At 55.6% G+C, this 13,552-nt stretch overlaps 1 protein-coding gene across 3 annotated transcripts in view; it reads right to left on the reverse strand.

Annotated features, from left to right (window-relative positions):
* Positions 1 to 776: 776 nt before the first annotated feature.
* Positions 777 to 13,552, reverse strand: part of CSNK1D (casein kinase 1 delta) — a 28,067-nt gene continuing 15,291 nt past the window's right edge. For 2 of the 3 annotated variants that reach the window (XM_063081300.1, XM_063081302.1), the window contains 7 exons: positions 12,830 to 12,978; positions 12,018 to 12,246; positions 11,418 to 11,588; positions 10,686 to 10,834; positions 8,774 to 8,945; positions 7,436 to 7,575; positions 777 to 3,026 (listed from right to left, as the gene is read on the reverse strand). In XM_063081300.1, coding sequence (XP_062937370.1) covers positions 2,976 to 3,026; positions 7,436 to 7,575; positions 8,774 to 8,945; positions 10,686 to 10,834; positions 11,418 to 11,588; positions 12,018 to 12,246; positions 12,830 to 12,978 — 1,061 coding nt within the window. In that variant the 3' untranslated portion in view covers positions 777 to 2,975. Of the gene's footprint in view, positions 3,027 to 4,214; positions 4,279 to 7,435; positions 7,576 to 8,773; positions 8,946 to 10,685; positions 10,835 to 11,417; positions 11,589 to 12,017; positions 12,247 to 12,829; positions 12,979 to 13,552 lie in introns of all 3 variants that reach the window. The other variant, XM_063081301.1, reaches the window with a different exon arrangement.

A 13,552-nucleotide genomic window follows, 5' to 3' on the forward strand; every position in this document is an offset into this window, starting at 1 on the left:
CACACACACGAAGTGCAGGAGTCTGCCAGACAGAAGACAGGTCCAGGTGACGGGTACAGACCTGGATCCAAAAGCCTAACAGCCCCTGCCCCTGACCTCAGGAAAGGTACACTGCTGTGGGCTGCTCAAGTGTACGTGAGGGACACCTTCTCTTTGTGCCTGTACACCAACCTACCAGCGCCTCCGGAGAGTGGAGACAGAGCCGGTGCGTGGACTTCAACCACGCCAGCAGCAGAGGGAGCCTGGGGGATGGACAGTGATGTCCCAGGTGCTGTTCACTGCTGAGAAGAGCCACGCCACCCAGGCCGTGAGCAGCCCACATGGCCGCATGCACAAGGCATCCCACCAGCTCCTGCCGGGCTTGCTTTCCCAAAAACCTGAGCGGCCAGAGTGCTTCTTGCCAGTGCTGCCCGGAGCACTGTGGCAGTTGGGACCTCTTTCCTGAAGGCCGTTAAGGGGTGAGGGGCTTTTCAGAAAAGTCACACACAACATCCCTAAGTGGACTCACACCCCTGGCCCCCCACTGTGTGCACGCCAGAGCGTGGGAGGGACGCGTGTGGGGAGCAGCAGCCCCGCCCCTCCAGCTTGCTCCGACCAGCTCACAAACACCAGCAGTCTGAGAAAGGACAGACAGGAATGCCCATCCTCAACACCAGCAGTCTGAGAAAGGACAGACAGGAATGCCCATCCTCAAAAAATTAGTTTTCATGTAGTTAATCTAAACATTGAAAAGTCCCAAGCCAATGAAGTAAAGACCACATAAAAGGGGCAGGGAAGAAAGGCAGAAGTCATCATGAATTTATTATTTACACAATTGTTGAAGTACACAAACACAGTGGCAGTACAAACACGCAGCTCAGAGGCTGGCCTCCAATGCACAGGTTGATACAGACATTCTAACTACGTTTCCTGCAAGTAATGAGGGGAGTAAGTATCGGGCAAGAACTGTTACAACCACAGGCCCTCGAGGACTTGGGATCTAAGTCCACTTCAAATGCAGCCAGCAACTCCAGGCTGGCACCTGGGTGCAGACATCAGAAAGCTGCCTTGCACCCTCCTGGCACTGCCTTGGGAACACGGGTACTTATAAAGAAGCCGCACACCACTGCAGGCCTGCAGCTGCTGACACCTCCCCGAGAGAGGAAAGCTCACCTCTGACAAAGGTGCTCAGCAGCAACAGAGACCTCAGATTCACCTGCCCCGCCCCACCCGCCTCTGCACTCCCACACACAGCCCACCCAGTCAAGGCCCCGCAACCCAAAATGCTCACAAAGTAAACAGCTCAGGATTCAGAAAGAAGCACCTACGGGCTTGGACAGATGGCTGGCTGGCTGGGATGCCAGCGCACACCAATTACAGCGTCCTAGAGCCAGGATCTCTGTGCTAGGGCAGTTTGGGGGAAGGAAGGGAAAAAAAGCCAAGGTGGACACTTTTAGGTCCCCAGCTTCCAAGGAGCAGCTGTTTCCAAACTGAACACTCTCCACAGCGACAGGAAGAAATGCGTGAGTACCTACGGACATATATTGCACCTCGTTTCCCGAGACAGGAGAGCTCACGTCCACTGGCTATTACTACTTCGGTAGTAATATCTGACTGCTGCAAAATTAAAGGTTTAAGAAAGAGCATCTTAAACTACCAAGAGCACAGCAGCCTGGGAGCCCGTAAAGGACAGGACAAGCTCCTGGAGACTCCTTCCTTTCTTGTGACTTAGCTCCACCCCGTTTCTTTCCTTCTGCTCAGGTCATGCAGGATCATATGCTTCTCTGATGTGAAGGTTCCAGGCTCAGGCTGGGAGAGCTACATGATTCCTGGCACTTCAGGGTGGGCAAACCACGGCATCTAGCGAGGACAGCCCCACTCCTTGGCTTTGAGCACACAAGCGTCAACACATTAAGTGCCAATCCGCATGGTAACATTGACAATCTGTTTAGAAAATTTCCCAAACTCAAAGGCATTGAGGCAGCAAACACCACCAAAGTTTCCACACACGACCCCCAGAGAATGGCCCCAGCGGCTCTCGATTCAGGCCTTCCCCGGGAACCCGAAGTGTGCGCTCCACTTCTAATCTTGCAACTCCCAACTGTGCTGCTGGGGTCGCAAAGCCTCTGCTTCCAAGTTCTTCAGTCCCCACTTCCTTCTGGCCTCCTCTGGGGAGAACAGCACATGGCTGTGCCTGGAAACACCTGCTGTGCCCTTGCTCTGTAGCAGCCTGCGCTGACTGCTCCAATGGTTGCTGTGAGCTCCCAGCGACAGGCATTTCAGCTGACAGTGGGGAAGGGCGAGCGAGACGCCAAAAGCTGGCTCCTGGGTCTCCCCCCACCACAGACACACACATACACGTAATAGAACTTCTGATGAGAAGCATCCTCTCTTAGGTAGACAACACAACAAAACAATATCAGACAAAACACATCTGTGAAATTCATGTGTGCCCTCTCCCTGCCTGACTCCTTTTTATACAGCAATTCCAAGCCAGTGTCTTTGTTTCAGGATTCTTTAAAGTCAACACCTTTTCTGAAGACAGCAAAAACAGACAAGAAAGAAACAATAAAAAGACAGATTTCTTTACACAGATTTAAGCCAGTAATTTTTAGCAAAATGATATAAAACTGTCTTAACCAAGTAGGAGACTGGCGGGTACAGTGGGATCCTCGGGAGCACAGGCTCACCAGCACTGGAGGCTGCGGGCTCCTGGAGGCGCTGCCTCTGCAGCCTTCTCTCGCCTGCTCTTCTTCCCAGCCCCATTTAACTGAGTCCACGTGGGGCTCGGCGGCAGCCCCGGCGATGGCAGCTCTTGGAGTCTGTCCATGTATTTGTACTTTGTTTCCCCCATGAGCGTCGCTGGGTGAGTGGCCTGGAGAGCTCCCGGTGTTAACGTTTTGGGTCTAGACCGGGGGGCGCGTCACTAGTAAAGCCATTGGTAACAGAGTAGATCAGCCATGCATTGTCTGCCCTTCACAGCAAAAGGAGAGTTCTCATCGGTGCACGACAGACTGAAGACCACTGGAAGCCACCCGACCGGGAATCTGTCGGAGCCAAAGCACAGGAGAAGGTCAGCATGAGGCCAGAGGGGCGGGGCCAGCCAGGCGCTCAGGTGGAACGCCACCAGATGAGACGGAGCCTGGGAGGGAGGGGACACACCAACGCCCAGCACCGCCCTAGACGCCTGTGTCCCCAGCCGCGCCGAGGGTCCTCTGTGGCCAGGACATGTGCTCAGCAGAACGCACGACAGGAAGACGAGGAAGAAGAGGCAGGCAAGCAAGGGGACCACAAAGCCACGCTGGGCAATGACTGATGAGGACCTGAGTGGGGAGGAGACACTCACTCCCAGCTTCCCTTCCTGGAAAGTAACTTGGTGTTGTGAAAATGGGTACCCCTTTGGGGGAAGACGTGAAAGGCAAGTCCTGTCAACACATTTCCAATGGTGCACGTAGTGTTAAAACTACAGCAGGTCTCCCAGTGCACCGAGCCTGACCGAAGCTCAATCCCCTGCTGGAAGGAACCACCAAGTGCCACATCACTGACGAGAGGGGAGCGCAGTGTGGGCACCCAGCCATGCACCAACGCAGGGGGAGCGGGAGGCTGTGGCTGGATGGGTTAATACGGACAATAGCTGCATAGACGAGATGTCTGGGCAGAGGCCAAGTTTGAAAAGAAACACAAAATGAGGACAGCGAAAAATGAGAGACAGGAAGAGAGATGACTAAAAAGCCAAGATGGGCAGGGACCACCAGGAGTCTGAACGCAGCAAGAGCGCAAGAGCCCCCCAACACCAAGCGTGGCGCCACTCAGCTGAGCACGACACAAACACACCTCCCAGGCACAACCTAGACCAGGCGGCTTGAGTGTCCTGGGACAACCAGGAGGCAGGCCTGAGGGCAGGGCCTTGGTGCTCCTGCTCAGCACACAAGCACCTGGGGATGGCAGCAGAGCAGGTCACAGGGAGGCCGAAGGCCAAGGGCACAGCAGGAGGGTCTCCTGGGGGCTGCTCCATTGGGAGACTCTCTATGGATGCTCTCCCCCAAGACCGGGCAGTTGACCACAGCTGCTCTGAACCCACACAGAACCACCAAGCAGAAGAAGCCTCAGTCTGCCTCCAGCACCTGGCATGCAAGCCCAGCCCCACCTGTGGGCTCCCACAAGTGGGCTAGGGGTGGTTGCTCCCACCCCACCTGGCACCTGTGTCTGACGAGCCCCGCCATGAGCACACTCACCCGGTGCTGCCTTCCGATGGGAGACGAGCAGCTACTTGCCGTGGTGTTCGAAAGGAATGCTATTCTGGGGTGGGGAAAAGACAGCCGTTGGTAAGCGTCCCGCCGGCCCCAACTGCCTTCATTGGTCTAATGTCCACATGGGCTTCCTTGCCTTGCTTTGCCCAGGTCTGCAGACCACTGACAGGTGCCGTCGGGGACCTCAGGAGTGGCCTGGGCCTTACTTGCCTCTCATGACTGGCCCTTGAATGAGCACAGCCGCGGCCCTTCTTCTCAGATCAACTGCCAACAGCCCACGAGGGCACGGGCAGACCCTCCCAACTCTTCATGCCCAGTGGGCTGGCAGGCACTGGGCAGCCCTGGCAGGGCCCTACACACAGGCCTTACAACACCCCTGGACAAGTGCAGGGCACGGCCCCTTCCAGGACACCTGGACTAACGTGAGGAACTGGGCTGCAGACCTCATTTTGGACAGGGTGGGGATCAAAATGAGTCACCAAAAGAAATGACTTCCAACACTGGCCAGCCACCAAAAAAAAAAAAACCAAAGAAAGAAGTAATGGCACTTTTACTGATGGTGCTGGACTTGTGAGGCCTTTCTTCTCACAGAGAGGAAAAACCCCAAACAGATTAATCAGCCAGATGCCCCTTAGGCCCATGTTATTTTGGCTGAAGAGGCCTAACTCCCACTCCCACACGGAAATTAAGAGATCACAGGCTGCCCCAGTGGCTGGCCTAAAGCAAGCTGCCCTGCAGAAGGAACGCGGGGACCAGCTGCCCCCTGTGCAAAGTCTGGGTAGGGGACAAGGTCCTGTGGCAGGGGGGAGCCGGCGAGCAGCAGGAGGCCTTCCTGCTTGTATAACTCCACTGAACGTGCCATCTCCTGAGAGGCGCTGACAGAACCACGGACACGCAGCGCCTGCTGCTGCTTCATCCCCGCTTCCCCTGGGGGCACACATGTGAATAGCAGCCACAGAATGGCAAAAGCTGGGGCAACCTCATCCACTCTATAACTTCCAAAGCACCAGGGCAGATAATTGGCTGAGGGTCTCCAGGAGCTCACTAAGTCTCCTGTTTGTCTCCGTTGAATTCAGCACTGGGTCTGCGGATCCCAGAGCCACCAAGCACGCAGCTGCTGGTGAGCCTTGGAGGGAATGGGACACTCTGTAAGGGGAGACGCCGCTGGCTGACCAGAAAAACCCTCCCCCCAAAGGTGACAAAGGAGGGCACTGGCCCTGGAGACGGGGCAAGTGCATCAGGGACAGCTGACAGCCTGTGCCTGAACATGAGGTGTTAAGAAAATCCCAATGTGACCAGGAACAACAGCTAAGGTACTGCTGTTGGAGGGAAACACCCCCAAATCAAGTCTCTCCAGAGACTCCTCCCTCTAAAGCCCCCATTGTTTCTCCAAATGGAAGACAGATACGCAAAGAGAGCAGAGACATGTGACCACCATAGGGAAAGACGCGTGCTCCCCTCCACGACCCTGGAGCCGTGCAAGTCCTCAGCAACCTGAGGCTGGTAGGCTGGCACGTTCCAGCCATGTGGTGAGAAGAGGCTGCTTGACTCAAGCCTGTGACTGTCTGGTGCCCGCGGAACCTTCTGACTGTCATTTACCTCAAGAATCCCAAACCACCAGAAGCTTTACTTTCTTTAAAAAAAAAAAAAAAAAAAAAAAGCCTGTCCCTTCCTTGGCCTTTGCTTGTCAAGCTGCTCACGAGAGGATGTCCAAGTCCAGACACAGCCCACCCACCCAGCGGCCCCGCGCGTGGAATGGGATGACTTGCGCTGGAGGGCCCTCCCAGGACTTGCTCACAGTGGCTGACTCCAGGATGCCAGGGCTCGTGGGAAGAAACCCGTCAGCCCCTTCTGTGTCCCGCAGTGTGGGGGCAGGGAGTGTGCGCAATCTCGTGATGTGGCCGGACCCCTCACACCCCACAAGCCAAAGACAGTTGTTCACACTCTATGCACCTTTGGTCTTTCTGAGAGGAAATTATCACATGAAAATATCTGTTTCAAAAAAAACTATTAGTGAATTAGAGACGTCAAAACTATATGTTTTATCTGATTACAAGACGAGCAGTCACAAGTTCCTGCCTCTCAGTGGACCTGCCTCCCCATCCGACGCTGGCCTCGGGGATCCTGTGCTCTCTCAGCCAAGCCAACCCACACGGCCCGCACTCAGCAGCACGCCAGGCCTCACTGAGGCGCCACCCTGTGCCCAACAGGTGCCGCCTGCCCACAGCCCCAGCACCAGGCTCCTGAGCATTTCTGAACTGAGTTCCTGCTCATCTAGTCAGATGGCCCAGGACGACCCCCAGGCACCCGCAGGATGCTCGCGGGTGAGTGAGAAGCAGCCCTGCTGGGGCTCGTCCTCGACCCCCAGCCCCTGCCCCTGCCCCTGCGGGAGCCACGAGGAAAGAAAATCAGTACATGGGTAAAAAGCAGTTTAGTCTGTCGAAAGAGGCATGTCAACGAACACAAAAGGACAACAACACAAGGAAGAGTGAGAACGGAGGATGGTGGTGGAGGAAACGGTCACGAGGAGGAGAGGCCCTGCCCTGCCCGCGCCGTGCGGCAAGCCTGCCACTCTGAGCACACTCGTCTCGTCAGAGAGAAGAAAGCAGACACCACGGGGCATGCCGCTGGGAATGCCACCACCGTGGAGCCCATGGAGGCTCTAACAGGGCTCTGTCCTTGGTCCACAGTGTGAACAGGACACAGGTGCCCTTACAGGTACTCTGCCAGCGGTGCCACTGCCTTCCCAGGGTAGGGTGAGCTCCTGGTCAGCAAGGAGAGGAGGGTGTGCCCCCCACAAGCCACTTCCTGACAAGAGGTGTGAACAGGCGTGCAGCTTCCAGTCCGTGTGGGGAAGACGGCTGGGCACGCAGAGACCAGGCAGCAGAAGACAGCAGCCCTCCTGTGCTCTGTCCGCTGGTTCCTGTGTCCTGTCCCACCAGGGCAGGGAAAGTGAGCCCTTCAAAGCATGGCTGATCTCTGAGGCTCTCGACCAAGAAGCCAGAACAGCAACCAGGGGCACAATTTCCCTGGTGGGTTAAAAATTCTCAGAAATGGGGAGGGAAGGGGAGGAAGAAAGGAAACAAACCGCTCTAACATCTTATCCCAGTGCCGGCACCAGGCCCGTAAGCCCAGGCCCAGCAAGGAAGTCACGGTCCTGGGCCAACCCCGTCCCATGCCCAACAGCGGCAAGCTCAGGCCCATACCTGTGAGGTGGACATGCGAGAGGTGTCTTGTCGGCCCGTGAGGTCCGAGGAGGACACGTTGACCGGGGCCCCACGGTGCAGCCGCATGCTCACTTTCCGCTCTCTTTCCATGCCGGAGACGGGCCGAGGAGAGGTGTTAGCTGAGGAGAGAGAGAGAGGCTGGAGTGAGCTGCCTCCACCTGCCACCTGGGACCGGGTTGGGGATCTTGCACAAAGGAGTCTCCTCAGAAGCCATGGCCAGTGGGGACTCTTGGCTGCTTGGATATCTCACTGAATTGCAGGTGCAACAGCAGCCGATGGCCCCGGCCACTGGCAACCCATAGGGTCCTCCCCGGACTGCTTCTGCTCATCAGCTCAGGTGTCCAGCTGGCTCAGGAACACCCGCTGGCAGGCAGGGGGTGTACACTCCAAGACCTGTGCCGCCTGCAGCACACGGGCACTCAGATGAGTACCCAAAGGTTCATGGGGAGAATGTGTGTCATGAGAAAGAAGAAAGCTTTAAGTAAGAAATTATGACCAGCGGTAACAGCTTTCAGGAACCTAATCCTCTAAGATGTTGAAGTGAGCAGGACTGATGCATGTTGGGACCTAAAACTACATGGGCTGTAGGCAAATTTTAGAATGACAGTTTTCTCTTGACATGCCTTTGTCTGAGCTCCCTCTTTTCCCATGGTTATTTTGATACTTTGAATGTTGGTTACGGAGCAAGATGACATTATTTACATAAAGTTGTTTTCCAGTCAGCCTGGAGCTGCAGACTCGCACATACTATCAAACCCTAGAAACCAAAGACGACATCACTAAAGCTCTGCTGACTCCACCCCTCCAGCAGGACCCTGAGGGAACAGCAAGGACACCAGCAGAAGCCAGATGGAGCCTTGGCGAGACCTTGCACCTGGCCCCTTGTACATCCCCCTCCCTCTTCCCACATTCCATTCCCTCAACCCCCCTCTTAAAAACCCCTCAGTAAGTCTGAGTCTTGGAGATGGCTTCAGTCTGGCCATTGTCCTTCAGGTTTACCGGAGAGACGGGTTAGCCCACCATCTCTCCTCAGGTCACCAGTATTCCTGAATAAAAGCTGACTTCCAACATTTTCACCAGTGTGTGACTTTTGAGTACTTTGTTTTTGAAAGCAGACAGGCAGCCAGACCTGTACCCCAGCCCGTCTACTCTCAGGGACAAGAATGGACTCAGGGGGGTGCACATACCGTTGACCACCAGGTGCGCCTGGCCTGGGCTCCCACATGAGGTCACATGCTGGAGCAGCCAGAGAGCCCCCAAAACAGTGACTCCTCAAAACGCAAAACAGGAAGAGTGTGCTGGAAAGGATGCACTCACCCGTGTGTGAGGTAGGGGTGAGAGGTGTTGGGGGAGCCACCTCCTGGGTCCCTCGAAGGCGGCCAGAAGCCGTGGAGGGGAGGCCACGGGTGGCTGGATTCCGGGAGTGTCTCAATCGCTCCTCCCGGTCCCGGCGTTCCCGCTCAGCATCGTCGGCAGCCCGGCTGGCACCCTTAAAGAGGACAGAAGATGAGACCAGAATGGAAATGGGTTTGGTAAAAAGCAACCCAAGGCCCTCGGCTGTACCCTGGCAACTTGAGAAAACACCAAGGGGCACTTGGGACAAGACTATCCATGAAGCTGTCCACAGCAGCACGGCGAGTCAGTAAATGCCATCTCTGCCATGGGACGATGGCATAATCCCTGTGGGTGGCCAGAGGAGATGCTGGACGGAACCCCAACCCCATGGCTGCATTCCCCTGGGGATGGCTCCAAACTTCCTTAAACTTCAAACATTGACAGCCATTACGGGGGAGGGGCAGGAAGGAAATCTCAGAGACCAGCAGAGCTGGGACTGTGCTGGCACAACCAGACGCATGGGGCACTGGACTTTAGGGGGTCAGGCTGAGATGCTGTCACACTCAAGGTTATACATGAATTACCATCATTATGAGGCAGGGTCTACAAGCTAGTCCAGGGGCCAAATGCAGTACTGCCTGTGTCTGCAGAGGTGGCGCTACTGGACACGGCCACAGCCTCTCATCTGTGTGCTGCCTGTGGCTGTTTTCAGGCTCCAAAGGCAGAGTTAACGGGAGCAAGCAGCAAAGCCAAGACCACAGACTCTACGGCCCTTTACAGAAAGCTTGCCCAGCCTGCTATGAGGGGTGGGCGGCATCAGAACAAGACTGGACAGTCTGCAGCAGCAGTGCCAGGGCTGCCCTGTGCTGCCAGCCCAGCCAAGGGAGCCAGCTCCTGCTGGCAAGGGTCCTTCCTGAGCTAGCCCACCCTACAGGACACTCTCCCTCCAGCCCCTGGGTCTCTCCTGCACGGCACAGGCCAGCCTGAGTGTACCCTGCATGGGCCCTGATGAGGCCCCACACTTGCAGCTCCTAGAGAGGCAGTTCTGCTCCTCCATCAGCAGACTCTGTCACCTGAAAAGGTGCCAATTTCTGTGTCAAACTGATAACTAAACAGAAACTTAGTGAAAGAGGATGCGGAAGTACCACAAGGCTGGAGCTCTGGCAGTGGTGTCCTAACGTTAATTCACTAAACCTTCACAGCCCACCTGGGGATGGGTTTCCTGTTTCAGAGCTCCAGGCCCTCCCTGCCCACAGCTGGTGGTGTCCTCTCACACACGCTCAATGAACAAACTGTGGGTAACGAGGGAACCAGGAGCCAGACCAGCGCATCACAGGGTCACACTCAGACTGAGTGAGCTGCTCATGAGGCTCGAGGCTGGGCCACTCATCTCAGGGCGGCGAGAACACCTCGTGTGGGGAAGGGCAGGAGCACCCTGGCTCCAGGGCGCATTCTGGACCGGACACAGAGGGGCGAGAGGGAGGAAGGGGCAGGGTGGGAGCCCCCCAGCCGCAAACACAACCGTCCTGCACCAGGACAACGCTTCCCACCAGCAAGCCAGGAGGCGCCACAACAACACAGGCAGCCCTCGGGACTGGCAGTGACAACTGTGCAGAGCACGCAGTGCAGCGAGAGCTCTGGGCAGACCAGCATGCGCAGGCACCATTCCAGGGCCCCCTGTCCGCACCCCGTGATTCTGCTGGCCCTTTGTGCTCAGCCCCCTCTGCCCTCGAGCACTGCTCTCGCAATGCAGCAGGCACCCTGCAGACCCTGAGCCCCGCACAGCACAACTCCATCCCCGAGATGCAGCCCTGCTGCGGTGGCCACCAGCCTCCTGCTGCCGGGCCGTTCCCCTCCAAATTTGAGAAGCAAGAGTGCCGGCAGTGCCACTTACAAATTTGAGCATGTTCCAGTCAAACACATAGTCGTAGGAGAAGCCCTGGCGGTGGAAGAGGTTCCTGAAGAGCTGTCTCAGGTATGAGTAGTCAGGTTTATCATCAAAACGCAAGGAACGGCAGAAATTCAGGTATGTGGCAAATTCAGCTGTAAAACAAGAAACTCGAAGCTCACCGGTGATGCCCTGACCCAGACTGGCGTCTGTGACATTACTGTTTAACTGCTACACGCTGAAGGTGTGAGAGACGAAATGTGCTACAGTTATGTTTCTACGGAAGCTGGTGCTCAGGAAAGCATTCAGAAAACTGAACACCACAGAGCACAGTTTGACTTCATCAGGTCACTCATCCTAGGGGAGTCCCACACAAAGACTGAGGAAAACTCACTTGGTTATGGCTTGAGAAATGGAAAGAAGGCTGGGGTAGCAGACACAGTCAGCTTAAAAGACGCCTACACATCCACCCCATTATTAACAACGGGGTGTCTGTCTCCTGAGGCTCAGTCCTGCCGCTGGGGTCCACCTTGAGGGTGGGCCTCGGAGAACCCACCACACAGACAGGTCCTCAGTAAACAGGTCAAAAAGAACACGAGGGTGACTGCTACCTCCACACACAAAAGCGCCCTCCCTTCCTGCCACCATCTTTGTAGAAGGTGAGTGAGAGGCAGGGCCACTTCAGCACATCGAGTGCCATGCTAGCTCCAGTGAGAAGACGGGCTTGCGGGGACTTACACGGGTAGCCTTTGCACAACACTTCAATGGGAGTGGACATTTTCTTCTCACTAATCCTCTCATATTTCTGTCTCTTGGTGGCAGCCTTCAGCCCCTGCCAGGGGAGAGAGCCCAGGTTGAAGTACATTAACACGTAACCCAGAGACTCCAAGTCATCTCTTCGAGATTGCTCTGAAAAGAAAAGGAAAAATGTGTAAGGGATGGCACACGTGTGCTCATATAAAAGCAAGACACCCAGGAAACACTTAAAATGGAAATGCACCATAAAAATAACAGAGAAACACACCTGGGTTAGTTACTCAGCACAGGTGACCCTTCTTGTGTTATTAAGGAAATTCCCGAACCCCTTGAGGGGGCACTATCAGCACCACAGATGGCTGTCAGAAACAGTCTGGCATTACCCGCCCACCACATCCAACGGCAGTCACCAGAGCTGGCCTGTCTGCTCCAAAGGTCTGATGACAGCCTCGAGACTATGACTCGTGAGGACCAAACATGCTCACGACCCCCAGATCCCCCGAGACGCTGGCCCTTCCCTACGCTGAGAGAGGGACATGCTCCAGGGAACCCTAGGTCAGCAGCCCGCCCCCAGGGGCTCACCAATTCCGAGGTGCGTGTTGATGGAGGCGTACCGCGCCGTCCCGGTGAGGTTCTTGTTCTCTCGGTAAGGGATGTGCTGGTGGGTTCTTGCGTCCCGGTACTTCTTGGCCAGCCCAAAGTCGATGATGTACACAAGGTTGCCTTTCTTCCCCAGCCCCATAAGGAAGTTGTCCGGCTTCACATCGCGGTGGATGAAGTTCTTGGAATGAATGTATTCAATACGACTAATCTACAAGCAGAGAAGTAATGGTGAGAGATGAAACCCAGACCCGGCCTTGGAAGAGGAGCCTGCTTAGCAGGGAGGACCACACCTGTCACCACACATTCTCCACCCCTCGATGTCAGGAGGGGTAGATGCCGAACTGACCAAAAGTTGTCTCCCAAGGCACCTCCAGCTCCCTCCACCCGACAGGCCTGGGTGTTCCCTCTCCCTGACTCCTGTGGGGGGTGGGGAGTTGGGGGCGACAGCCAGCTACAAGACACCGGCCTGCGCGGGCCACTCCCTTTGCACAGTGACACGCAGAATTCACTCAGAAACTGCACAGAAGCTGTGAAGAATCCAACGTGTGTTCCTGGGCGAATCAGGAGGCCCATTCAATATGACCATACTATGCGCACACTCAGAGAGTGGGTCTCCAGGCCAACTGTGTTGTTACCTTGGTGCTAAGGTTAAACGAATGCACACTTTCTCTCTGGACATCAACAGGCCTAATCACAGAGAGAGCAACAACTGAGTAATTTATACTATCAGACCAACGAGTGAGCGCCAAGTGTCCACGATGCCTGGACGCTTCGGAAAAATGAGTCCTTACCATTTGGTCAGCAAGCAGCAGAACAGTCTTGAGGCTGAACTTCCTCGAGCAGAAGTTGAAGAGGTCTTCCAGGCTCGGCCCCAACAGCTCCATCACCATGACGTTGTAGTCCCCCTCTGCCCCGCACCATCGAATGGTGGGGATGCCCACTAGACGAGAGACAAAACAGAGCATCTCAGTGCAAGCCACTGCAGCAGCTCCCTCTGCTTGGCGGTGAGTGGAGCAGGTTGGGGCCCAGGGGGTTAGAAAACGCCAACAGCGCCTGTCCTCAGTACCTACAGTTGGGATTAGGCCACTTATGTAAATAGATGGCACAATGCAGATGGTCAGGCAGGCGGCAGCTGCAAGCGAGGGGAGACTGACCTCACAAACACGGCCCCAAGCCCAAGGGCAGTGGAGTGGGGAACAGGGAGCAGAAGGCGTCACAGGGTAAGGAAGGGCTCAAGACACACGACTAGCGGAATCTGTCAGAAACCAGTCACACCGGTTGGAGTGAAGACAAGGTTTGGAAGAAAGATCAGGAATGCATGGCTGAGAAACAGAAGAGCAAGACAGCTACCGTGGATTGGGTACAAAAAAAATTTTTAATTACTCAAATGCTGCCAGAAATGATTGGATGAGGTTAGAGCAAAAGCAATGAGAACTTTCTGCAGATCTACACGGTGACCCAGGCTGGAGGCAGACAAGTCAGTGGAGGACAGAACAAAGATGGCAGGATAAACA

The sequence above is a fragment of the Cynocephalus volans genome, chromosome 16 (genome assembly GCF_027409185.1).
Source record: "Cynocephalus volans isolate mCynVol1 chromosome 16, mCynVol1.pri, whole genome shotgun sequence".
Lineage (NCBI taxonomy): Eukaryota > Metazoa > Chordata > Mammalia > Dermoptera > Cynocephalidae > Cynocephalus > Cynocephalus volans.